The sequence below is a fragment of the Rissa tridactyla genome, chromosome 2 (genome assembly GCF_028500815.1).
Source record: "Rissa tridactyla isolate bRisTri1 chromosome 2, bRisTri1.patW.cur.20221130, whole genome shotgun sequence".
Taxonomy (NCBI): domain Eukaryota; kingdom Metazoa; phylum Chordata; class Aves; order Charadriiformes; family Laridae; genus Rissa; species Rissa tridactyla.
The window spans coordinates 101,801,416-101,826,490 of NC_071467.1; the positions used below are offsets into that span (position 1 = coordinate 101,801,416).

The 25,075-nt window shown below is 51.0% G+C and overlaps 1 protein-coding gene across 1 annotated transcript in view; it reads right to left on the reverse strand.

Moving 5' to 3' along the window:
* Positions 1-4,359: 4,359 nt before the first annotated feature.
* The window catches only part of LOC128906123 (tektin-3-like), a 56,042-nt gene continuing 35,326 nt past the window's right edge, over positions 4,360-25,075 (reverse strand). Inside the window, exons 2-9 of the mRNA XM_054192985.1 lie at positions 9,980-10,064; positions 8,686-9,293; positions 8,097-8,180; positions 7,801-7,871; positions 7,408-7,551; positions 6,689-6,911; positions 5,674-5,828; positions 4,360-4,576 (exon numbers count right to left, since the gene is read on the reverse strand). Of these exons, the coding sequence (XP_054048960.1) occupies positions 4,360-4,576; positions 5,674-5,828; positions 6,689-6,911; positions 7,408-7,551; positions 7,801-7,871; positions 8,097-8,180; positions 8,686-9,264 (1,473 nt within the window). The 5' untranslated portion in view covers positions 9,265-9,293; positions 9,980-10,064. The remainder of the gene's footprint in view (positions 4,577-5,673; positions 5,829-6,688; positions 6,912-7,407; positions 7,552-7,800; positions 7,872-8,096; positions 8,181-8,685; positions 9,294-9,979; positions 10,065-25,075) is intronic.

The following is a 25,075-nucleotide window of genomic DNA, read 5'->3' on the forward strand; positions in this document are numbered from 1 at the left end:
TGAACTCCTTCAGAGTGCAGACCACCTATGGAGAGAGGAGGGGAGAAACCCCCAGGAACAGTCAAGCCAGCAGACTGCCTTCCCCGAAAGAGCCCCAGCCCAGCCGAGGGGAGCTGCTCCTCTGCAGGAGGGGGATCCCTGCTCCCAGGGAACCGCTTCTATCAGCCCGATGACGTCCAAACCTACTCTGCCCTCACTGGTGACCAGGCCCTGTCTCTGCAGCCTCTGCAAGTTGTCTTTGCGCTTGTGATACTCCTGCAGATACGGGTCGTGCAGGCTGTTGTACTCCGTGCGCAGCAGGTGACAGTAGGGATCTCCCAGGTCGTAAAAGCCTGAGGGCCGTTGAAGCTGTAAGAACCATGTTCCAGAGCATGAACGGGGCAGGAGAGAGCAGCAGGGACGAACGCCCTCCCGAGCTCCTCACGCACACAGGGTGGCATTGCCAAACCCGTGAGGTGTAGCCTAATTCCTGGCTTATTTCCCACTCCGAGAAAAGATCTCTCTACTTTGGAGACTCTCCAAGGGAGGAGAAGCCCTGTGCCTACATCCTCCTGTCTGGTGGCTATCCCCTCTCGCTGTAGGAAGATGAGGGGCTGTTTACTACGGGGGGGAGAGAGTTGTACCCACTGCTGCACCTGTGAGGAGCTCAGCGGAAATGCTGCCTACAGCCATGTCTTCTCCTCTGGCAATTCACTCTGATTGCACCAATGGGCCTGTGCTCCCCAGAGGTGCCAAGCTGTCCTTGTGGAAAGGTAAAGGGAGTTTGAAGACCTGACAGCAACGCTCTTCTCCACCCAGCTCTGGGCAGCGTGCAGCTCTGCTATGGGCAGCTCTCCTTTCTCTCGGCACCACGGCGCCAGGAGCTTCCCTCGACTCCCCAGCCCCATCCGATTGAAGGGCTGCAGCCCCCGCCGTAGCGCAGGTGGCCACAAGGACTTCTCCGAACGATGGGGACCCCATAAAAGGGGAGAGCTTTTCTACCCTTTCCTGCTGCCTTTACCTTTTCCCCCAGCTTTGCTCGGCACTTTGCCTACTCGCTACCCTGAGCCAACATTTCATCAAATGTTGATGAAATGCTGTCCTTTGTGGGAACTTTGCTCATTATAACGTACCAAAACACACCTCCATCCCAGAGGCTACCCGCCTCCAAGGTGCGACCACTCCTCCTTGAGCACACCAATCATAATAAAAGTATTCATGACTCAGGTCACTCAAACTCCACTTTGAACATGAAAAATAGTATAAAAATAGCCCGAGAGAGGGGGGATATCAGGGAAGTCACCATCGTGAACAAGGCGAGGAGGACTCCATCACCGACTTCCGGGATCAGTCGACGGGCTGAGCCTTCCTTCCCCCCCACAGGGACGCCTTTGGTAAGACTTGGACTATACCGAGTGCTTCCTCGGGAAACTTAGAAATCTCTCTAGAGAATCTCTCTCCTACAGTTGTAGCCAGGCTGTACTGTTTATAACTTTGTCGCGCGTTTTGTATATTGAACAACACCTTTCTTTGCACGTGCTTTGCAGACAGTGTGTTTCTCACCGGCAATCCTAAGAACCTACAGATGTGTTGTTTAAATAAACTGCACTGTTTAAGCAGCTAGTCGTTCCGGTTTCTCACTGAACGCGACCAAAGACTCGAGAGTGGCCGTGCTAGTTCATGAGCACGACTAGGCTGAAGGTGCAGTCCACTATTAGTGTTTCCAAATCATAACAGTTTAATACATATTAAACACGACTGGACTGCTAGTGGCGAATTGGGCATCACTCAGAACTTAAACCTGGCCGCACCTAGCCTCCCACCTCGGTGAGGAGCGTTAGAACGCAAGGGGGTCTATTTTCTGCCAAAACCGCTTTGCCCCTTTCACGCAACACTCCCTTATCAAAGGAGCCAACCCGCTGCAAGCTGCTCTGTCGCACCTACAGAGGATACAGAGCTAAACCAGCTTTCAGCTACCTTTTTGCCCAAGCAATTCAGTTTTAGACTTTTGGCTTCAGCAGTCCCCGGTCTGGCCCCTCTTTCAGCCTCATCCAGGGACCCAAGAGTGGCCGCCGATGCGCTGAGGGTGAGGATGCTCATCAAGGCTGGCAGCCGGGAAAGCGGAGCGGGGAAGTATTGCTATCTGTCATCGAATTTAAAGTTAACCATGGCTCTGTAGTTAATCAAGTTTTATGTACTGGCTCCATAGTGTGGTGGTGCAGCTCCCCACCCCCGCCATCCTTCAGGCCACTCGGTACTTGGCGTGATCTCCCTCCCAGCCTGGGCCGCAGAACGTGACACAACGGTGTAACATGAAAGAGAAGGTAGAGAGCCACAGAGCAGAGCACAGTAGTGTGCCCAGTCCCCACGGCTCCTACTGTTTGAAGATGATAACCTCAACGGATCGCTCCTGACACCGTATGGATCGTGGCCACAGGCCGGGGAGTACCAGGACCCTCAAGACCTACCAAGCTCTGGGGGTGCGTAACCATCGTCCGAGTCGGGCCGGAGTGGAAAAGTACCTGACAAAAGTCAATTGTCTCGGATCCTGTAAGTAGCGATTCTAGTAAAGACCCTTTGAGCTCTTCTGGATCGCAGCGGGCTGTGGCCAGTAACCGCCCTGAGTTGAGGTACCTCTCAGGCTGACGCCTCGAGGCTGGGGCGGGAGAAGACCCTTCTCAAGCCTCAACTGTCGCCCGTTGAGGAACGCCGAGGCATCGTGAGTATTTACCCTAAATCTGAGAAAGGGAAATTTTAGCTATAGGCTAGTCTCTCTCTCTCTCACCCACCTCTCCACCTGTATGCAGTGAGATACACATTAGCTGTATGGATGGGGATGCTCTTCTGTCCACCCATGCGTGTGCAGGACCTAAAAGCGGCACCTTTTGGCTCACTGGCATTGCCTGCTATGAAGAAATTCCCGACAGCAGACCTGTACGTGTGTGTGCTTAGATATTATTCAATTATTTTGTTTGCTCACTTTGTGAATCCCTAAGTCAGTTAATGGTTAAATGCTGCTAAAATTCAACCTCTCAATCTACCTTACATCATTAATAATTTTCACTAAATCATAACCGTGTCAAGTATTTTCATCCACGACACAATAGTTAAGGATGATTGCAGGTAGTTGCTAAGGAGAGGATCAAAGGGAATTGTTTGAAGGAACATCTGTAGCCTAATTATTTGGTCTACCTGGGACACTAAGACCTTAACTGAACATCTAATCAAGATGTTTCTCCCAACAATGCCAATTTGGCAGTGAATACCCAAGTCCAGCCGTCCTTGACTGAACCATCTTCATGATAATACTAAAAAACACAGCTGCAGGCCAAGAAGCCCCTTGCCCAGGTGAAGACCCTTCCTCCAGGCAGGAGCAGTGATTGAAGATATGAGGCTGGTGTGTAAATTCCTGAGCAGCCCTTGTAACTGGGAGTGTACTGCCTTGTGACTTTGGTGTCTAAATACATGGAGGAAACCGGCATGGGCTGTGCTTGATGTGTGGGGATCCACTGAGCACCGGGGCCTGAATAAAATGCAGAGTCTGCATCAGTGGACAAGGGAAGAGCTACGGATATCACCTATCTGGACTTCTGCAAGGCCTTTGACACGGTTCCACACAACACCCTTCTCTCTAAGTTGGAGAGATACGCATTTGATGGGCGGACTGTTCAGTGGGAAAGAAACTGGCTGGGTGGTCGCATCCAGAGGGTGGTGGTCAATGGCTCGATGTCCAGTTGGAGAGGAGTGACAAGCGGTGTCCCTCAGGGATCCGTACTGGGACCAGTGCTGTTTAATATCTTCATCAATGATTTAGACAGTGGGATCAAGTGCACCCTCAGCAAGTTTGCAGGTGACACCAAGCTGAACGGTGCGGTCGACATGCCAGAGGGACGGGTTGTCATCCAGAGGGACCTGGACAAGCCAGAGAGGTGGGCCTGAGCGAACCTCATGAAACTCAAGAAGGCCGAGTGCAAGGTCCTGCACTTGGGTCGGGACAATCCTCCTTATCAATACAGGCTGGGGGTTGATGTGATAGAGCAGCCCTGCGGAAAAGGACTTGGGGGTGCTGGTTGATGAAAAGCTGAACATGAGCCAATGATGTGCACTTGCAGCCCAGAAGGCCAATCCCATCCTGGGCTGCATCAAAAGAAGTGTGGCCAGCAGGTCAAGAGAGGTGATTTTCCCCCTCTACTCTGCTCTCGTGAGACCCCACCTGGAGTACTGCCATTTAACCACAAAATTTAACACACCAAATGAGCGTTTAATTTCTACTCGGGGCTTTCATCAGGAAGTGAAAATCTAATCATGGATTTTCAAAGCATCTTATCAACACTGGGGATCCCTCCCGCAACAGAGAACATGAGGTTGGCTGAGCCCAGCCTAAACAGAACCCAGCAGCCACGCAGTGCTGGGAAAGGTCTTGCGCATCCCCATGCACTTCTCCTGGTCGATGAAGAGCGAGTTGGCTTTGACGGCCAGGTCATGCTGCAAGATCGACTTGGCATGAGCCAACATTTGCAGGGTGTCCTCGGTGTCTCTCAGCTGCTGCTGAAGGCTCTGGACCGTCTCATCGATTTCGTGGACCTCATTGACAAGGCTGGAAAACAGCAAGGAACCCTCGTTAACGGTCCCGTCACGTGGGTGGTTTCGAGCCTGGCCCTGCTGAAGGGCGCCTTGGGCACAGGATTTCCCCCTTCAGCGCGCTCAGACTAACTCGGACCCCCCCGTTTCTGGCAGATGCATGGGAAAGCTGAGGGCAGAGCTCCTCCAGACCTCAGCGGGGAGGCATGGCTAGGTCTGCGCGAAGGCTTTGGCAACGCGCAGGCACGTCTCCCAGAGCAGCTCGTGCCACCGAGAAGAGGGATGAGCAGCTGTGGTGTCCTGTTCCCCTTTGGTTTTGCAGGCTTGTTGGGTCCCCCTCCTGGATTTCCCTGTGCAGGGGTCCTGCCCACACCCACGGATGCACACACAGCAAAACAGGACAGCTGGGAGAGGCGAAAATTGAATGGGAAACAAGCGGAGGATGGAGAAAACAATGGTGTGCGAGATGCTAAACAGGCTCTGGGGCTGGGTTTCACTTGCTTCTAAAAGGCTTCACCTGGAGTCTTGCCCAGCAGGCTCCCTGGAGGAGGTGTGAAGTTTGGAGTGCCTCACAGGAGGTGCTGCTGGGCACTCAGGGCAGCCTGCTCCTCCACAGCCCCTCGGGGTGCAATCCCACAGAGCTCACAATGTCCTTGAAAGGGTTTGTCCCCAGGGGAGGTGAGGACAGCCCTTACTCCTTCTCCAGAGGGTGCACCCTTCCTGGAGGTTCCCCAAAAGGAAGGACCTAAGTGCTCTCAGCGCAAGCCTCTTGGAGAGTAAAGGCTTATCCTAAAAAACTGAGCACATCCAACTGCTGGGAAGCAGGCAGGAGAGAAGATGAGGTTTACCCAAGTGGGAAAAACCCAGCCCCTCACGGGGTGGCATCAGGCCATGGTGTACAGCCATGGTGTACAGCCTCCTTTGTGGGTGCAGAGCTCTGCCAGCACCCAAAGGCTGGGATACCTGCTCATTCCTTTTGATTAGAGCAGAGCCCTTCTGGAAGGAGTATTTAGGAAAAACATTCCATGACTAGTTTTGTCATCCAGTGATGTTCCTGAGTGCCACTACCCGGGACTCCTCAAGGACCCTGCCGGCCCCGTGCTCCTGCCTTACCGGAGCTGGGCAGTGTCCCGGCACAGCTCCATGTTTGGTCTCCGTGTGCGCTCTTCCAGCCGGGTCTGAGCCACTTTGAACGGAGGTCCTTGGTCCCTCATGGCTTTTTGGATGGCTTCCATGTTCATCTCCATTTGGAAGATTTCCCGCAGTGTCTGCCATAAAAAAGAAACACGTGCATGAATGAAAAAATACCTTCTCAAGTGACAACATAATTTCCTTTTTCTCCTGTCCGTCTGCAGAAAAAACAAGCCTGTCTTTGCTGGTGCTGTCACGTCAGAGGAGGTGTTGGAGCAGTGATGGACACAGTGAGTTACCAGCTTCCCAAAGCTACTGCTTGCAGAAACTGATCATCCATCAATAGCAACTCAGAGAGGGAAGGTTATTCATGCATGAAAAATTTTCATTTTTCACTGAAGGACGTGGCACCAGCCCGCAACGCTGCCAGCCCAGTCTCCACTCAGTGAATCAATACGGTGTGGAGCACTTTTCAGGAGGCTTTCCATGAGACCCACTGGTCCGAGCCAGGTGCCCGTCACTGCTCTCCACTTCCTCTGCTTGGCAGAGCAAGCACACGGATACCCGTGCAGCAACCACAGAGCACTGAGAGTGAAAGCACGTCCTTGGGGGAGAAGCAAGCCTGCGAACCCCCCGGCAGGCAGCCCAGCAGAGGCCCAGCAAAGACTCTCTGCAGGGCAGCCAGCGCTTCTGAAGTAACTCCCAGGAGATGCAACCAGCGGTGGCCTTTTCTGCTGGAAATCCCTGTGCTGCCAGGCTGTCAGCTAGGATGCGCTAGCAAAAGACAGGATCCCTTGAGATGAAATCACAGTGCCAGCTCCTCCTGCTCCAAGAAGAAAGTCCCCAGGACTTGGAGTTTCTAACAGAAAATGACACTATAACCAGCTTCCTGCAGCCACCGTTCCTCTCCTTGGGCCAGGTCTGCGTGGAGGGTCCTGCTTCGGAGGTGTCCCTGGGAAGTGACAGTGTCACACCCAAAGGGAGGGGTTCAGGCTACCTTGGCCAGGTGGGTCTGAATCTTGCTCTTGGCGTCGGCTGTCTCGGCGATGCGGCTGGTGAAGGCGACGTTCACCCTGTTGAACTGGCACCGCATCTCGTTGGCCGTCACCTCCAGCAGGTTCCTGGTGTTGTCCCGCAGCTTGGCAGAGGCCGCCCGTTCGCTCTGGGAGCGGAGGATGTTGCCGTCTGTGAACTTGGCCCAGGACTCCGGCACCGAGATCCTGGGAGGAAGGAGAGGCCCCTGGTAAGCCTGTGCTGCTGAAGCTGGACGTGGGCAGGCAAGGACCCTGCCAGGGAGCAGCGTGGGTCAAATGTAGCTTTAATCTACGCTTTTATTTTGACCATAGGTCGTGTTTTAGCCCCAGCCGGCAGCTAGGACCATGCAGCCACTCGTGCAGTTCTCCCCCTTTCCTCCAGAAGGGCAAGGAGAAGAAGGAGAATAGGAGGGGAAAGGGAAGGAAAACTTCTGTGTGGAGATAAAAGACAGTTAAATAGAAGAACAATATCAGCAACAATAGAATAAGAATGAGAAGAAGAATAAAAATAATACTAATAATAATAATGAGCAGAGAGAAATGGCCCCTCTGAAGCCGGTGTCTCCAGGCAGGACGGACCTGCCTTTACAGTGGGCTGGGGACCAGCAGCTCCCTGCCAGGGAAAGGCACCGCGCATCCCCGGGACAGCTTGCTGCTCGCGTGCCACCCAGTGTGCACTCACGTGGCATCGACCCGCTCCACCCCTCGGTAGTAGCTGATGCCGTGGGAGGCGTTCCTCAGGTGGTGGCACTTGTCATCGATGCGGTGGGCCGCCTGCTTGTTGGCCAGGTCTCTCTCCAGCTCGTGCTGGGCCACCCTGTTGGACCTTCAACATGCAAACAACAGCCGTCGGTGGGGATGTACGGGTGGAACGGCTTCCTCCCCGTTCCACTTCCCCGCAACTCCTGCCCGGGCAGCTCTGTCCTCCCATGAGCATCACCGCCCGCTTCCCATGGAGCCTGCGTGGGTTTTACAGCTGCGGGGTGTGGGTAGAGGTCGGGGTCTGCGGGGGGTTCACATCCCAACTGCAAAGGCCCATCGGCCCTACGGCATGAGATAAGGAGCTTCTCCTTACGCGAGCTGGGCTTTTGTCTTATCCAGGTACTGCTGCATCCTCTCCTGGCACGACCTGATGACATCGATTTCCTGGGCAAAGGCAAAACATGTAATGATGTCATCTCTTTTATTAGACCAACTAAGAGGCTGCTGCGTGGGGGAACACCGTCCCCTGGCCCAGCAGGTTTTGGGGGTTGGAAGGGTTGAGCACCTCACCAGCAGTAAGGAGCCAGGTAGGGAACAAGGCTGCAAAGCCTCCTCGGGGCAGTTTACGTAAAAATAGCTTTCACACATGATCTGAGTTGCCAAGCTTACTGTGAAGAGCTGTTTCTCCACGTCATCATGGACGAGGTCGATGCCCATCCTCTTCTCCCGCTGAAGCAAGCACTCCTGAGCGACCTGTTGGGGACATGCCATGACTGTTGGCTGCAGGGGCAGGGTTCTCTAGAGGGACGGTCCCCATCTCAAGATGGGAAGAAAATGGAAGAAAAAAGTGCCCCGGGCAGCTGGTTTAGCTGACAATGAGCAGCCGAGCTGCAACATCAGCGTTAAAGCAACATGAGGGAGCACACGTGTCCCTGGTGCAACCACAGCTGAATGCACGGCCCTGTGTCAGCCTTGATGCTGACCTCGCCAGAGCCTTGTAGCAAGACGTGGGCTTGTGTCTCCCAAACCAGGATTTTGGATGTGCCGCTTATAAAAATATTTGGTTCTGGTGGGCTCAGAATGTGCTGATAGGAGATGCAGCAGATGGCAAGGGATTTGTTGATCACTAACTAATGGTCTCTTCCTAAAAGCTTTCTAGATGTTACGGAGCTGCAGTGAAACTTAACTGGACATCTGAGTGGCTGCAGATGTTTCAGCAGTGGGCTACAGCTTGCAGGCCACTGCACAGGGTGCTTACCTGGAGAGGGGCCTCCGTCTCGGCCAAGGCTCTCTCCAGCCTTTTCTTCAAGTCCGTGAGGGCGTTGGTCTCCCCGATCATCTCACCCAGCTCACGGCAGAGCTCCGATTTCCAAAATCCAATATCATTGGCACGAACTCCCAGGTTTTTGGTGCTTTCTCCTTGTGTTTTCTCTGTCTGCTGATATTTATCCTGAATCATGCGGGAGGTATCAACTCTCAGACGCTCCGCGTTGTGCTGGCAAGTTTCTGACTCTGTGTAGTTGGTCAGGTTGGACCTGTGCCAGTCCTCAGGGGTGTACCGGGTGATGAAGGTTGTTCTGTTGGCAATGACAGGAAGCTTCTTGCTGGCGGTCATCCCCTGGGAACTTTTGGAAAAGGGAGCCAAAGTTGGGTTGATGGCAGCTGGTTTGTAGTAGGTGCTGGGCATCCAGGGGAGGCCGGAGCTCTGAGGCAGCGGGTAGTAAGGAAAACGGGCCTTATAGCTTGAAGCCATGGCGCTGATGGCAGGCAGAAACTTGCTAGGTGTTGATCGTGGATGGGCGTACGTTGCCGTTAAGGGAGATCGACCAGGCTGCATTCTTGAACACTGCTCTTCAGGTACGTGTCCTGCACAGAGGAGCAGAGAGAAGACAACCGCACTCAGTAAGCTCCTGCACTTGCCTTCCTTCTTACAGCAACACGTGCAACTTGGAACACAAACAGCGATGCACACAGCACCTACACATTGCCTGCACAGGCCTAAAACTCTTGTAAGCAAATCCCTTCTGACAGCGTCCCAAGCATTTGTATCTAGAGAAAGATCTGACTTTGTTGCTCATATCTCGCATCAGGTCTTGAAATGGGGAAAAAAACAAATCATGGCTGCTCAAGAGAGTGACAGATATTGTGCCCTCATTTTCCTTCAATCTGTCAGTCCCGTGAAACTGTAGCTGCTGATTCTCTGCTGTTCATCTGCTTCTTTTGGCTGGGTTTGGTATCTGCTGATCTTCTAGTACTCCACGTGTCATTTTCTCTTTCAAAGTGCCATTACCAGCCCCGAGAGCTGCGCCCCTTTGGACACACAGCTGCTACCAGCCCAGCGCGATTTGTGGGTGAGGGACTCCATCCTCATCCCTCCATATTCGCTTGCATTAAATGCTCAAGTGAGCAGTCTGCAGGTGAGCAGGGCTTTGCAGGACTATATCCAAATTTGAACACACACACAACCCCCGTCCCCTCCCCCGGAATCTATTTCAGCCTCAAAAGAACAGCCATCTCTGTCTTGCAAAAGAAGAAAAATGTCCATGGCTCACCTGATGTAAAATCACTGCGCTTGGAAAGGAGATATCCCACCAAGTCCTTTCAGAGGGCTTTGTAAACACCAGCCTTGCAGTAGCCCTAGGAGGAATGGCCACACGTGAAGATTTTGATACCAAGAACTGTGGGTGCTATTGCTCTTTTCAGATTGAGGTTATCAGTCAGTTGTTATCAGAAACATAATGCAGAGGGCCACCAACTGCACCTAACACACCGAATGTGAGGACAAACACTCAGGAGGGTAAGTTATGCTCGGTGGGAAGCTCTTGTAAGGTTGCAAGTGTCACCCATGGGCAGGAATAAGTCCCTGTGGCTGCCGTAGCCAGCTGGACGTGCCCTTCTCCTAACACCATCCCATCCCCACTGCTCCCAGCCTGGCTCAGAGCCCCAGTGAAAGATTAGGACATAAGATCCCTGGATGGGAGTGGGGTAGGACATAAAACTTGCGCTCAATCCTATTTGTAACAGCATGAAAGCCACTCCATTCCTTTAAAAATGGCGTGTTTGCAGGGAATAAACCTGCCCGTAACAGTTTGATGCATTCAGAAGAACACTGTCTCCAAATGCAGCTACTAAATAAATGAACAGCGAATGCAGGAGAATAACGGGTCCTTTAGTTAGGGCAAATCCCAGGAAAATCAGGATGAGTCAGAGGGCACAAGTGCACAGCCTGCAGCTGGGAAATCACGGAACTTTGAGGACTCCAGTTACAAGCCTTGCCCAGTTTTGGCCATGCTGGCATGGGCTGCCCCGGGGCCTGACTTGAGAGCAGCAGCAGAGCCGCGGGCACCGAGTCTCGCCCCAGGATCCAGCCTGGCCGAAGAGGCTGTGGGACAGGCAGCGGGAAACTCTCACCCTCCAAGGAAAGCTAAAAAGCTTTCACAATCACGACCCTGCGAGCCAGTTTGGCAGAACTGAGGGAGAAATGTCTGTGCTCAGGCCCAACAAAGACCACTGTGAGTGCCAGTTCCCTTTTGTTTAGGAAAGAGAGGAAAACCCCTTGGGAATGGACCACAGTCACCTTTCCCTGCATTTCCAGCTGAAGTAAAAGCCCCTGCATCCCCCTGGGGATAAGCCATCCCAGGGTGACACTTTCTGCCACCCCTGAACACAGACACACGATGGGAGCCCCCGACCACCTACTTTGGGTACGTCTGGGCAACAGAAGAGGTACTGGGGAGCATTAGGAGAAATGCTTGGTTTTTCAGTCCTCCCCTCCCAGCCAAAGTACATACTCACCCTGAGCCTCCAGAGGCTTGCGGGTGCCTGGCGGGGGCTGCTACTCACTGTGGTGCTCTCGGGTTCGGTGGCAGCACTGCCAGACACGGCAGCATCCCCAGTGCCGTCCGAGACACAAAACCGGGGCAGCGTTGCCAGGGGCACAGGGTGCTCAGTGACCTCACGCATCCTACTGCCTGCCCTGGACAACCTATTGGCCCTCGCTGTGCAACTCAGTGCACACTCTGGGCAACCTAGTGCCCTTCCTGGGCAACTTGATCCCACCCTGGACAACCCCCGGTGCCATCAGTGGGCAACCCAGTACAGCCCTCGGGCATCCGCTCTGGCTAGCCTAAGGGGGTTTCTCTCCAATTTGGGAAAACACCCACCAGGTCTGCTGTGAGCACCTCTGTGGCCCACCGTATCCAGAGGAAATGTTTGCATTTGCTTCACCTTACCGCGTTAGATTAACTGTGAGCCCTGTGGATGGCTCATCAAATACTCAGCGCATACATCTGTCTTCTCACTGCCTTTCTCAGCTTCCTCTCCTTTTTCCAGCTCCTGCGCTCTGTGCACACGCTCACATGGAGCTGGCCTCCATGAGAAAGCCATGCCTCTGCTGCCAAACATCTGCCTTTAAAGGGAACTCCAACTCTTTCGTGTAGACACACGATTGATTTCACTTTAAAAGACATGTCTTCCTTTAGCCAGGTGAAGAATCAACTTCATCAAACCGAAACGAAAAGTTCAGCACACACGTTGCTTTTCTATAGCTAAACCAGAGAAAATAATTGCAATTAAAGCAAGCCGACCTCTGCCCCTCCGCAGGACACGCACACCCCCTCGGACCAGCCCTGCTCTCTGCTCCTTGCACGCTCCCAGCTCCATCTACGCCCGCTCTCGCTCCCTGCCCGGAGCCAACTGTGTTGAGGTGAATCACTGCATGACCAGGGACACCACTAGTTGTTGCAGCAACCACACCCTTTTTGAAGTAGTTGCTAAATCCAGCAATAATCGTTAGATAATATTGTAAATGGCCCACGGGTGCTCTGCAGAGCACACAGAGCAGGACTTCCAGGGCAAGCACCCATGAGCACCCTGATGCAGAGAGACAGCAGGGGACACCAAAATGGATGAAGCTTTGGTCCCACCAGAGCATCCGGAGCAGCTTTTCAGGTGAAGGGCTCGTGACGTACCTAAAAGCTACAAAGTCAAGGAGAACTGGCCCGGGTAAAACAGGCAAATTCACACGCTCAGTGACCCTCAAGCAAGAAGTTATCAACTGCACACAGTAGTAAGTGGTCCCCAAATCCCTCGTGCTCTGGGTACCACACCAAAGTAAGTAGGCTATTTCCATCATCTCCACTTCTTCAAGTAATTAAACTGGGTTCCCTAATTGTGACTACAACTCCAAGCACCGCAAATTTACTAAAACTACAAAACTGCCATTCCTGGTTGTGCTGGGGCATATCCAGTTCTGACGGACACCTGAGAACACAGTTTATCCCAAAGCCTCCAGAATTTTAGCTCAGAATCCGAAAAGGAAAACCAGGGTGAAACCGTGAGGCTGATGTTAAGCAGGGGGGCCAATTTCCCACACGTCACCCAGGTTTGCCTCGTTGACTAAACTGCAATTTCAGGAGATACATTCAGATACCCGAGTACAAAAATATCCTGCCAAAAGCTGTCCATCTTTCTGTCGCAGCTCTACATTCTGGCTGGCTGTTAATCCAGCATTCCTCTGGATCATAAGCTGCCCGTCTGAAAATACCCAGATCCAGGTCTTTTACAGCAGCCGTCATGAGTCTACACGGACCCACAACATTGCCCAGTCGCAGCAGTTTTACGCCGCTTTTGAATATTCCTCTCTCTCCTGTCAACACCGTACCTGCCCAAAAGGGATCCAGTGTCTAGTCAATAGCGGAATCATTTCCAAAAGTCACAGGAATTGATGGAGCATTAAAAGAAAATTAAGCTGTGTGTGGTGCATCCCGTGCTGTCACGCCGAAGGACAAGGATGCTCACAGGCAGCGCAGGCTCCTGTCTGTCCCAGGGCTACTTGAGGGCTTCAAAGAGGCTACAAGACCTGATCTACAGCAGGCTCCATCTGGCCAGGAAACACAGGAGACTTTCACGGGGTTTCCTGGGCTTCCTGCATTCTAGTGAAAACGATGAGTTGTCCATAAAGCATGGAGGGCCAAGGAATCCGGAGGTGAGGCCTGGGCTGCTTTGAGCTCTGCACATGGCCAGTGGAAAAAGATGGTTATGGCCACGACTGAGCCCCCGGCTGCCAGAGCAGAGGCTGGGACTGGCTGGAGGAGGGCGGGGGGGTTGGGCACCAAAATTGGAGGAGAGGGAGGAGGAGAGGAGGCTGAGCAGACTGTCAAGGAGAAAGAGCCAGCTTTGGAGATGGGCAGCCCCGGGAGATCATCTGGGGCTCTCCCTTCCTCTGCCAAGAGCCTCCCAAAGAGCTTGTGTCCTTTTCCCAAGCTTGGAGAAGCTCCAGTGTTTGTGCCGGCTCCTCCACAGCCCCGTGCAGCACCTGGAAGCGCCACCATCCCACTGGTTGGACTTCTAGAACACCAAGTCTGCTGGCAGGCACCTCTCTCTCATGTTCCACCTGATTTATATCCTTGAACCACTGTGGTCCACTTAGACCACTCCAGATGGAGTCCGCGGCGCCTGCTAATGAGAATGAAAAAGCGGGGTAGAAGAGGAGGGTTTCTTCGCCTGCAAGTGGCAAATATGTCCAGGCTGTTACAGCAAAAGGCCTTTTCTGACTGTATCCTGAGCAGCCTTCAGAAAAAGGTTAATTCTGGCATGTTTTGGGGAGAGGAATGGTGCTCAGACTAACAGGCAAGAGGAGGAAAGCCGCTGGGGTCTCTGCACGCTGAACCCTCCCCAAGGTGTGCTCCAAAAGGCACCGACGGGCCATTTTGGTTTGGGGTTTGAGCCAGCGACAGCTGGGATTGTCACCTGCGTCCCCAACAGTGATGTGCCAGCCTCTCACTTTTCCCCGAAATCCCACGGCTTCTCCCTGACCTTTGCCTCACGCAACTACAGCCCAAGGCACAATCGCTTTGCATCAGTCCTGGGAGATGGAGGGGGGTGAAGCGCAGTCAGGGAATTGTTACCTGAAATAAAAGCTCTCGAAACCAAAAGTAGTTTAGAGAGGAGATAGTGCTTTATTCGACGTCAGGTGCCAGGGGGAAAACCCACAAATCTAGCACACCTTACCGGGGATATGCACCCATTATTTATACACAAAATAGTCTCATAATTCCGCCTGCCTAATACATAAGCCACCTAGGCTTACATAGCCATCTTTTTCCACATGTGTGTTAAACTGTGCTGCTTCAGCTAAACACTTCTGCGCAAGCGTGAGCTTCTCGGTGGTCGTTTGGGTAAGGAGACCCTTCCTCACATTATCCTTTTGAGGTATTGAGTCGTCTCAGGACAGTAAACGTCTACTGTAAGTTTGCCAACTTCTTGAGGATGCTAAGGATGTTCCTTGAAGTAGCCACGGCTCTGTCCTAACGGGTACAGGAGTACATACGTGATGCATAAAAGAGCCTTGAAGTGATTAACGACTTCTTGTTATCCCATCCTGGGTGACGAGCTACTTCTGTTTGTCTCCTCATTATCACTGTCTGTAACATCAGCTCAGCGAGCAACTGTTTTCTCACACAGTCAGAAGGTCAGGAATGAGCTATTTTCTCACACAGTCAGAAGGTGGGTAAGAAACAAGCAACATTTTAGTGAGCATACTGTTCTGAACAAAGCAGAGGCCTGTCTGCGGCCACAGGCGGAGGCTCGGGAGGGGCGGCGCGGCCTGTGCAGCCCCCGCCCGGGCAGCACCTTCCCCGCCCGAAGGCCTGTGAGGGCGGCGGCCCCCGGGCAGGCCGCTGCCGAGCCCGGCCCTCGCCTGCTCTCCGCCAGGCCCAGAGCGCTGCCCAGCGAGCCCTCCTCCTTCTCCGCAGGCCTCGGGCTGCCGGGCGGGCTTGCGGGGCCACCAGCCGGCTGGGGCGGCCGTCGGGGCTGCAGCCCCCGCTGCCCTTGCCGCGCCAGCGGCCGCTGCCGGGGGCCGGCGCTGCTCAGGGGCAGCTCGTCGGCGGCTTCCCGCCCCTGTCAGCCACCGCCGGGGAGCGCCGGCCCCCCCCGGCTCTCGGCCGCCCCTCGGGGGAGCCCAGCCGCCCGCCGGCCGGGCCCTCGGCAGGCACGGACCGCCCGAGGGTGCCGGGGGAGCGGACACCCCCTCAGGCAGCCGGCGGCCACGGGCAGAGGCGGGGGAAGGCGCCGGCCCTGGGCTGCGGGGCCGAAGGGGGAACGCGGCCCCCGGCACCCCCCGCCCGGCCCGGCCCGGCCCGGAGCCGGCGGCAGCGGCGTCCTCTGGGGCAGCTGGTGCGGGAGCGTCGGGGCCGGGGCGGGAGCGGCTTTTCTCCGGAGGCAGCGCGGCTCCGCTGGGCCTGCTGCTGCGGTGGGTGACAGCCTCTGCTTTGCCGGGGTTTTGCCTTCTCCCCCGCTCCTTTCTCCTCCCTTGCTGCAGGCGGCACGGTTTGGATTGCTGCAGGCATTGCCCGGCGCCAGCTCGCCTTGTGCCGGTAAGTTATTCCCAAACAGCCCGTAATGCGAGGGGGAAATGGTACTTGAGAGGTAGCTCCTCTGGGGGTGGAGGATGGGAGGGTGTTTGGGTCCATTTGTCAAAGAACTTGCAGCTTTCACGTCAAGGCAAAGAGAAATGACTGAGGAAACAAAGCCCGTTCTCAGGTAGACATCTCTTGAGCACATAAAACTGAAAAAAGTGCCCCGGCTCGGTGCTTTTGCCTGCTTTTGTTAGCACGGATTATTTTCCCTTGAGCAAGCAATTCTTAGATAGATAAACATATTCTCTTGCTGTTGGAGAAGGTCTGTCAAAGTCTGCTCCTGTCTTGTTCTGTTGACAGCAATATTTCTGGGCATGTTTCTGTGGCTTGTTCTGAGAAGTTTCCTTTCTGTTCCTTCTCTCATTAGAAACAGGAGCAAATAGCCCTTTGTACATCTTTCTCAGATGCTAATTGTCTGTTTGTTTTCTCCAAGTAGTTTTATGTACTTCATTGACATCTGCAAAGGTCTTCCTAAAGTCCACTGTTGTGAGTGAGATGTGAATTGGAGCCTAGGGAAATAGGCTTAGAGAAAAATGTTGTCACTTCTTGAGTTAGTGTTAGGATGTGCTCTGAATTGGGAATTCCGTGGGTGATCTTATGAGAGCAAGGACGACAAATGTACTCCCTGAGACATTCTTCGATTAGTGTATGGCACAGCAGGCATCCACAAGTCCATTGAATTTTTTCTGCTGCTATTGTACGTGTTCTATGTAGAAACATAAGTTAGCAATTTGCAGGGCTTCCTGCAGACTAACTTTGGCTAGATCTAAACTCAAGAGAGCAGAAATAATTTTAAAATTGTTTTTTAAATTTTTTTCTCTTGTTGTTTTTTTTTTTTTTTTTTTTTTTTTTCTTTCCTGGGCTTTTAATTGGGTTTTATGCCCTGCTGGGGCAGGGAAGGATGTGAGGAGGGACGAGGGGTTTTGGGACTGGTTGTTGGAGCAGTTTGGAGAGTGCAGTTTGTTGTTTGTGTGCAGTGTCTTAGGGCAAAGTGAGGCTTGTCAAAGGGGCAGGTGTCTGTGTGTTTTTCCAAGAGCCTTGCTGTGCCCAAGTGAAACCGGGAGGATTCCCTGCGCAGGCTGCTCTGCCCCGACTGCCTGTCTCCCTGGGCTCCATTCCGTCCATCCCTCTAGATGTTAGAAAGCAAGCCAGCTTCCATCCCATTTTACTTTTTCCTTGAAATCCAAGAGAAAAAAGATGGCTAATGTATGTGTAACCATATGTTACAGATATGTATGTGTAACCATGCATGGATGCAAATTGCCCTTGAGTACCTTTGAGGTGACAGCGATTCTACTTCCTTGCCCTTGTGAAATGAGGAAAGTTTTTTTTTCTGCTTTGTCCGAGTGTGCTTGGGTCCCAGTTTCACCAACTAAGGATGGCGACAAGCTTGTGATTGGTGTGGGAGGAAGTTCTTGTTTCTTGATTGCTCTGCTCTATGGAAAACTTGTTTTGCAATCCTTCACATGGTGGAAACATTAAACTTGCTGGGAAAACCTGGGAGGTGGAAATGTATGTTTGGCTGAAATCTCTTCTTCCTGGAGGCTCGTGTTCATGTGCATGTAGCGTTTTTAAGGTGAAAGTGCCAGGGAAATGCTGCTTTTCAAAGGTCTTTGTGTGATGGGAAGTGGCAGTCCCTGTGCAGGTTAAGCTGCCCCGTGCTCCCTTTGGAACTCCCTGTCCTAATCTCTCTCCCTCTCAGCACCATTACCGATGGTTCTATTTGCTCAGTTTGTGTGCGTCTGGAGGAGAAATGTTTCCTTTTTGAGGCCAGGCACATGATCCGAAGAGGCTGATCATTTCTGACTGTGCCTAAGGATTGAGTTTGTCGATGAACAAAGCGAGAGGCTTGCTGTGATTGTTGCTCTGCATGTCTTTCTTGCTACTCGTGCTCACAAACCCAGGAGAGCAGATTTTGTCTCCGAGGGCTGAAGTTTAGAATTGCAGCTGCTTCTGTTTCTTCAGACAGTAGTTGCAGAGGAGTTCCTGTGCTCTTGTGCCGTAAGAAAATGCTGCTGTGGCTTTCCTGTTCCTCTCTCTTGAAAGGTTGTCCATGAGGAGTGGAATAGAGAGGAGTGTTTTTTGAAAGTCATCTAGAAGGGAACCAGAGCAAGAGGAGCAGTGTGGTGACTGGGTCCAGGCTGGCCACAGAAATGCAGTTGCCCTTTTGTGTACTGCCTTTTGACCAGGGAAGTGTGTACCTTGTGGCAATGAACTGTTTTGTTCTTGTGTCTTGATTTTCAGCCTTGTGGGAGTTTGTCGTTCATCAGAGGGCACCGGCACCTTTGCAAGCTCCAAAAGAGGCAGGTCTCATCAGAAGACCTCAGCGGACAGCCCACAAGCCCATGTATGGCGCATTTTCCTGGAGACTGACTTGGATTCTGCACTTAGTTGCTTCTAACCCGACCTGTCCTTCTGACTGCGAGCAGACTGTACTGGTAAGGTGCTGAGACATCTCTGGCTAATTGTGCAGGTGCGTCACTGGTAGCCTTCTTTGAAAGGAGGTCTGGGAGAGGTGTCTGTGTGTGGGGTGAGTCTGCTTTTGGGGAGGGGAGAAGGTTTCTCTGCCTGCACAAGAGCAACATCCCTGGCGCAAAGGGTGCGGGGGGAATGCCTAAGCACCACTCCTGCTGTGGATTATAGCATCTCCTTGTCTTTGTCCCTAAAGTCTGTGTGGTTTTTCAGGCTGTGAAATGAAACTCTCAATTTCTGGGAGCTTTTTGCGCTCTCTCTTGATTGCAGTGTGGTGTTTTAGCTTGAGAGCTCTGTGCTCTCTGTCTGCTCTGCCTGAAAATGCACCTGAAAGGAGTCTGCCTGGTTTGTACGCCTCTGGGTGAGGTGGCCAGCTGGCCCTTTCCGTGGGGTGGCTGGTGGTGGATGGCCAGAGTGATGGTCATCAGGAATTCCTGCTGTTGGTACTTGCCCTGTATCTGCTTGGGTCCAGGGGTGGAGATGGTGATTTCTGTGGCATCTCTGGGGTCTGGCTCTTGCCGCGAGACCTTTGATGTTGCAGGGGTGGGCTGCTGTAAGCTAAGTAAGCAATCTCTGACAAGAGTGCCGTGCTAGTTCTTGTGTGGCCAAAAGCCTGGCAATGTTTTCGTGGAGTGCTGCTCACTTGCTTCTGGGATGGTCTGCCTTGTCAGTGCTGCCTGCTGTTGACAGCTGTGCTCTGCTGCCTGTATCTTGGCATCCATAAAGACAAGGGGTGTTTGGGGCTGCCCCCCTCCTCTGTCAGAGTTATTTGGAGTGAGAGGTTGCCATGCAGGGTTGCACACCAGGTTCATGAGGAGCTCACAAAGCATGAGGTTCAGATTGCAGGTCCCTGTGGCAGGGTGACATCAAAAGTGCTGTTTTCCTTCCTCCTCTTAGTTTTGTTTCTCAGGGAAGCTGTGAACGGTACAGCTTTTGCAGTGTTAGATGTGAGTGAATAGGCATGCTGCTGCATGACCCTCTGTCTTCTTTCTGTTGATTTTGTGCCTCCTGCTGCACTTGTCACAGTGATGCCGAGTGATGAGTCCTGTCAAATTTCCCCTTGGGAAAGGGGAGAGAGTAGACAACTTGTTCAGCCGGTACCACGTAATTCAGTTTCAACTCCAAGTGCCTCTTCCACCTTCCTTAGATATTTAGAGCTACTTTCTACTCATTGGAGGTGAAGGGGGAACGGTGTTTGCAATAAAGCAATTGCTGTAAAGCGATCCTTCTTCACAAGTGCCGCCTGGAAAGAGACACATCCCAGATTTCTCCCCCAGCAGTGCTCTCCGTCCCTGGCCTGGACCAGTTGTGTCGAAAGGAGAAAATAGTGTCATTTCTGTGTCTGCTCATTTCTTGATCTCTTCACCCCCGCCCACCCCCAGCCCCGCGCCCTCTCTCTTTCTCTGAAAAAAGCAGGAGCTCCCTTGATTGTGGTGGGTGGCCTTGTGCAAAATGTCTGGCCAATGTTTTCAAAGCACACCTTGAGTGTAAGGAGCTCTTGAATGTACTTGCTTCCTTCTTCTGTGGTGCTGCAGAGCTGTCTGTGAAAGGCAGGAGGAGAGGTGGGCAGGTGGGTGTGTGCAGAGGCCCATGTTTAGGTGTGCTTGCCCAGCAGGTGGTTGCCAGAGCAGTGGTGGCCCCTGAGCTCTAGGAGATGTGTGGAATGGATGTCTGAAAGCCTGCTGCCTTGAGTGGGCTTTCTTGACTTGAAAGGCAGTTGGTAGCTGAACGTCTGTGCAAACCTTTGGAGGTTGTCAGGGAAGTGTTGCAAAAGTATTTGAGAGCCGCCGTGGTCAAGGTTTTCTCTAAGCGTGATGCACTGAAGCGTTTCCTAGAGAAGTCTTTAGAGCATCTGCAGTCTCTGGAGCCTTTGTCTGTGATGCGCTTGATTTGTGCAGGTGATTTTCCAAGTTGCTGCTGGGGCAAGGAGTTGGGTGGAAAGTGCAATGAAAAGCTTTCAGTCTTGCTGAGAGAAATGGAAATAACTGATGTGCTTTTTTCCACTGCAGGGCAGGAAGAGAGGGCCCAGGGCCAGGAAGGGGGTGTTGCCTATTTGTTGGTTCTAGGTGGCTGTTGGATCTAGTCCGCAGAATTTATACTATTGTTTTCCTCTTTACGCGTTACCCTTTTGCCCCTTTTGTTTTGCGCTTCATGAAGGCTAGTGTGATTGGGTTAGAATCATGTCAGCTGAAAGCTAAGCCTTCTTGCTTGAGTGCCACCACATAGCTAAGTACAGACAGAAAATTGCCAGGTTTTGTTTTGGTTTTTCTTTTTATTGGTAGCTCAAGTAGAGCAAGTTATTAAACCGCTTTGGAAATAGACCTGAAGTCAAAATTACAAATATGTTAACTTTCTCTTAAACTACTTGCAGCGCAGTGTTGCTCAGCTCAGAATATTGAGTTTGAGTTTTGGTATTTGATGATCCCTATAGCTACAGATGGATGCTTTACACATAGCAGACAGGACCCTGAAGAGAAACTCACAGGAGTTTTTCACGCAGGCCGTGGTTCTGCTGTTGGATGTGCACATGAAACCTTACTGAAGTCGCAGGGTTTTTCAAACGGGTGGTTCTCAGTTAGTTGCAGGCTGAGGAGTTCTGTTGCGTAGCGATGAAAGCGTGCTCTGTGATTCAGTGAGAGCAACTGGTATTTCTGTCAAATACCAAGTGGGTAAAGTTGCAGTCGTAACACTGTAGGGAGTGAGCAAGGAATGAAAACGCACGGGGAAAAAGGACTGTCTGAAATTTGTCAATGGTAATGTCAGCTCTGCTGCACAAGGCAAAGTGTTGTTTTCCTCCCCCATGAAAACTGGCGCTCTGCGGGACAGGATGTTTTATGTGCTGCTGTGTGTGATGTGAATAGCAGAACACTAAGCCCACTCAGTCGATTTTGATTCCCCCCGCCCCCACACTCCCAAAGCTATGATTCTTACTGGACATGGATGCTGTTGACAATCCCTGTTTCCCTTGAAACAGCAACACTACCAGTAAGGCAGTATTATTTACATTTTTTTCTGCTCTTGATTTACCAATCTTTTTATTTTCCTTCACGTTTTAAGATTGAGTTGTTAGATTGAGTTGTAGTTATGACAGTGATTTGGTTTAATGGTCTTTTTGATTTAGCTTCAGTACGCTTTGATTCGGGAGCATTCAGCTATTGAAATCTTCCCAGGAGGGATCACGTGGGGTCCGTGGAATGTCAGCATGTGCACGTGGGTGCAGACACCCACGCACACACATACACACCTTAAGACTTCTGGAAACATGAGACAAGAGGTCATTTCCCAGGGACAAAACTGGCATGGTTCTGCAAAGCTTGTTCTATGCCAATAAAAACTGACACGACTAAATACTTGGTGAGATTTTGTTATTAGCTGTAGCAGAGAGTTGATACTGGAGGTGTGATTCTGTATTGGACACCAACAGGCTACCCTCAAGAAGCGCTCAGTTCCTGCAGAGTTCTGATCAAAAAGGAATAATTCAGGCTGGCAGAGAGCTCTGTTCATCCCTCCTCCTGCTGAGCGCAGGGCGAACTTCAGAGTTAGGCCAGCTAACTTGAACATTATTTGTTCTATCTTTATTTTGTTATTTATTGATTGATTATCGGGTGATTTTTTTCTATATTTATCAAATGATCTTTCTTTTCTGCTGCCTTGCACCATTGTATGAATGATAAAGTTGCCAAAGTCCCTACTGGAGTCCGCCTGTGGTTTGTTTCTGGGTGCTGGTCTAAGGTGGAAGCCTGAGAAGGCATTTGGATCCCGAAAGCATTTTGCGGCATCCGCTGGCGGTGACGAGACCAGGTGGGCTGTGAGAGAGGGGACTGAATGCCCGTGGCCATTGTGTGAAACTTGAGGAATTATGGCAATTTATGGAGTGTAATAAATAGCCAGATCCCTTAAACAGAAATGGCACTTATTTTATGATAGGGACAAAGTCAGTAAAGCAAAAGCACAGCGCTGGGTGCATGACTCAAGTCAGAGGCACACCAGCTAACACTTCAACCATGTCTTATAGACATTCAATATTGCATACGTATTCACTCTTTTAGACAGAGTAATTGTTGATAATGATTGATTATTATTAGTCCTTTTTCCCTTCTATTTGTGTGTTTCCTTCTGAATCTTCAGTTCCCTTTTCCCATGCGTCTGTTTCCTTCTGGTAGGATCAGCTCCCTTTTCCTATGCATCTGTTTCCTTCTGGTAGGATCAGCTCCCTTCTCCTATGCATCTGTTTCCTTCTGTTAATCACTTGTGGAGTCTTTTGGAGAAGTTCTCTTTTGTTTCTCTCGGATGTTTTTCTTCATGATATTTTTCTTCATAGCTGCTGTTAGTTGTTATCTTTGAGGTTTCTCATGTTTCCTAATTTACTAAAGGTTAGTTATCCTTATAAGTCAAAGATTTATAGCCTTGTTATTATGGCGAAAGCCAACGATACCTTCACTATTTTTCACAATTCCCCCTTTTTGTCTTTTATACTACATTTGGCTTGAGCCATAACTTTCATTTTGCTTAATCCATTTGTTTTGTTCATAGATCAATTCTGCTTTTTCCAATTGTTGTGGAGCATTTCTTATGTTCCTTAATACCATTATCTTTTTAGTTGAGCCTGAGGCTGCCAATTTTGGATTCTTGGGTATGGAAACTACTTGTGTGCTTTGGACTACTCTTATAATTAAGCGTATAAAACAAGGGATTAAGCAAGGAAGAAATAATAAACAAGCAATTGAACATAAGAGAACGTAGCCTAGTTTCTTCCACCAGGTTCCCCCAAAAACGTTATTCCACCAATTATCATTTAACATAGATTCCCATTTTTGAACCGGTACATGCGCAATTTTCCGGATTTCTTCTGTTATTTCCAATATTGCATCCCCATTATCATCTATCTTTAAACAACAATCTGAAGTGTTCCATTTTCCACAAACGCTCCCTTCTTCCACCAGTAAGTAGTCTAAGGCTAATTGGTTTTGGTAGATAGCAGTCCTCACTATTTTGGCTTTTATCATATCTTGTACCCCACCTCCATCTGATATGTCCCAATGCCCGGCTTTAGTAAAGCAGAGCCATTGCTCCCCTCTAGGACAATGTACTCCTAGTCTTGTTCCAGCTATTCCTAAATTCTTCCCAACCCAATATTCATGTTGGTCGTATTTGCACACTGTTAACTCATGGCAGTTATAACAGCGGCTGTTGATATGCGAATGCACTGTCATCGTGGAAACCATCTTCCTATTCCAGGAGACCTGCTGGTAACACTTCATGCATTCGTTACTGGATACTAAGGATACCGCTAATAACAATATGAGGAGTGGAGGTCCAGTATGGCTTATACTCCTGCCTCTCATGCCTATTGGGGTGCTTCCAACAGCCGAGAAATCATTCTTCTTGGCAGCAAGTACAGTGGCCAACCTGGTCTTGCCCTCCATCCTCTTTTGATCTGGTATCCCTGGCTCTTGTAGCAGGTAGGGTTCTTATCTCTTTTTCCAAGCCAATCGGTTTTTACAGTTAGAGACCACTGTTTCCCACCATTCTTCAGGAATTTCCCACAAAACCAGCACTAGCAATTCCCACCCGCAAATTAATGTTACGATATTGGTATATCATATCCGAGTTTGAGCCAAACTCGAATTTTGCTTCCGGCAATTTAAACAGAAGGGATGTCTTCGGGATGAATGGTAATACCAATTTTGCTTACAACCTAAGCATTCGCACTTTACCCAACTATGATGTCTAGCACAGGGATGTATCAGACAAGCTATACTACAGGGTACTGGAGGGGGCTGTAGTTCTTCCTCAAGGTTAGGATATAGCCGACTATCTTCTTTATATAAATCGCATGCAAGTGCAAACAGAGAGTTTTCAGTTTTATACAACCCCGACCCTCCTGTCTGTAATGGGAGTGCTCTTCCTCAAGGAGGATATTTAATTTTCCTTAAGGTTTGCCCCGGCCGTACCTGAAACCAACGATAAAGTTCTGGTTTCACTTCCCAAGTTTCTGTGATTTCTAAGTTGTTATTCAGTTCCTCTCCCATACATCACCGCGTTGGTTGGCGTTTTAAGGTGAGTCTGGTGTCCCTGGGAGTTGAAGTCAGAGTCCAATCTCTAGGTTCTTCTACTAGTCCTTTTGTTCTGCTGGCGTGAGTCCACCCTTTTTCCTTCGTCCGTACTGCAGCTTCCGTAGTCAACAGCACCTGAAAGGGACCCTCCTACTGGGGAGTTGAAGATTGCTCTCTCCATGTTTTTACTAAAACCCGTTCTCCAATTTTAGTGTTAGGGATCTTAAAATCCAACAGGGTAGTTTGTGGGAGCAACCCTTTATTTCCTAGTTGTTCCAAGTTCTTTGCAGTCTGCATTACATATTGTTTAATACTAGCCTCCCCTCCTTCATAAGTGAGTGATTTGAGTTTTCGGAGGGGTGTGAAAAGATTGTAACAGCTCCTCCAGAGCCTGTCCAAACAGGTTGGGAGACTCCGTAAACCCTTGAGGTAGCTTTGTCCGTCTAAGCTGCTGTTTACGTCCAGTGTTTGGGTCCTCCCATTCAAAAGCAAAGATATCTCAACTTTCCTCAGCCAGGGGACATGCCCAAAACGCATCTTTTAAATCCTCTACACTAAATGAGCTGTGTTCCGGGGGAACTTTGCTCAGAAGGATATAAGGGTTTTGTACAACAGGGTACCAAGTCAAAGTTCTCTTATTCATCTCCGTAAGTCTTGCACCAACCTATATGTCCGCTGCAGCCCAAACTTGCTGATTAATTTT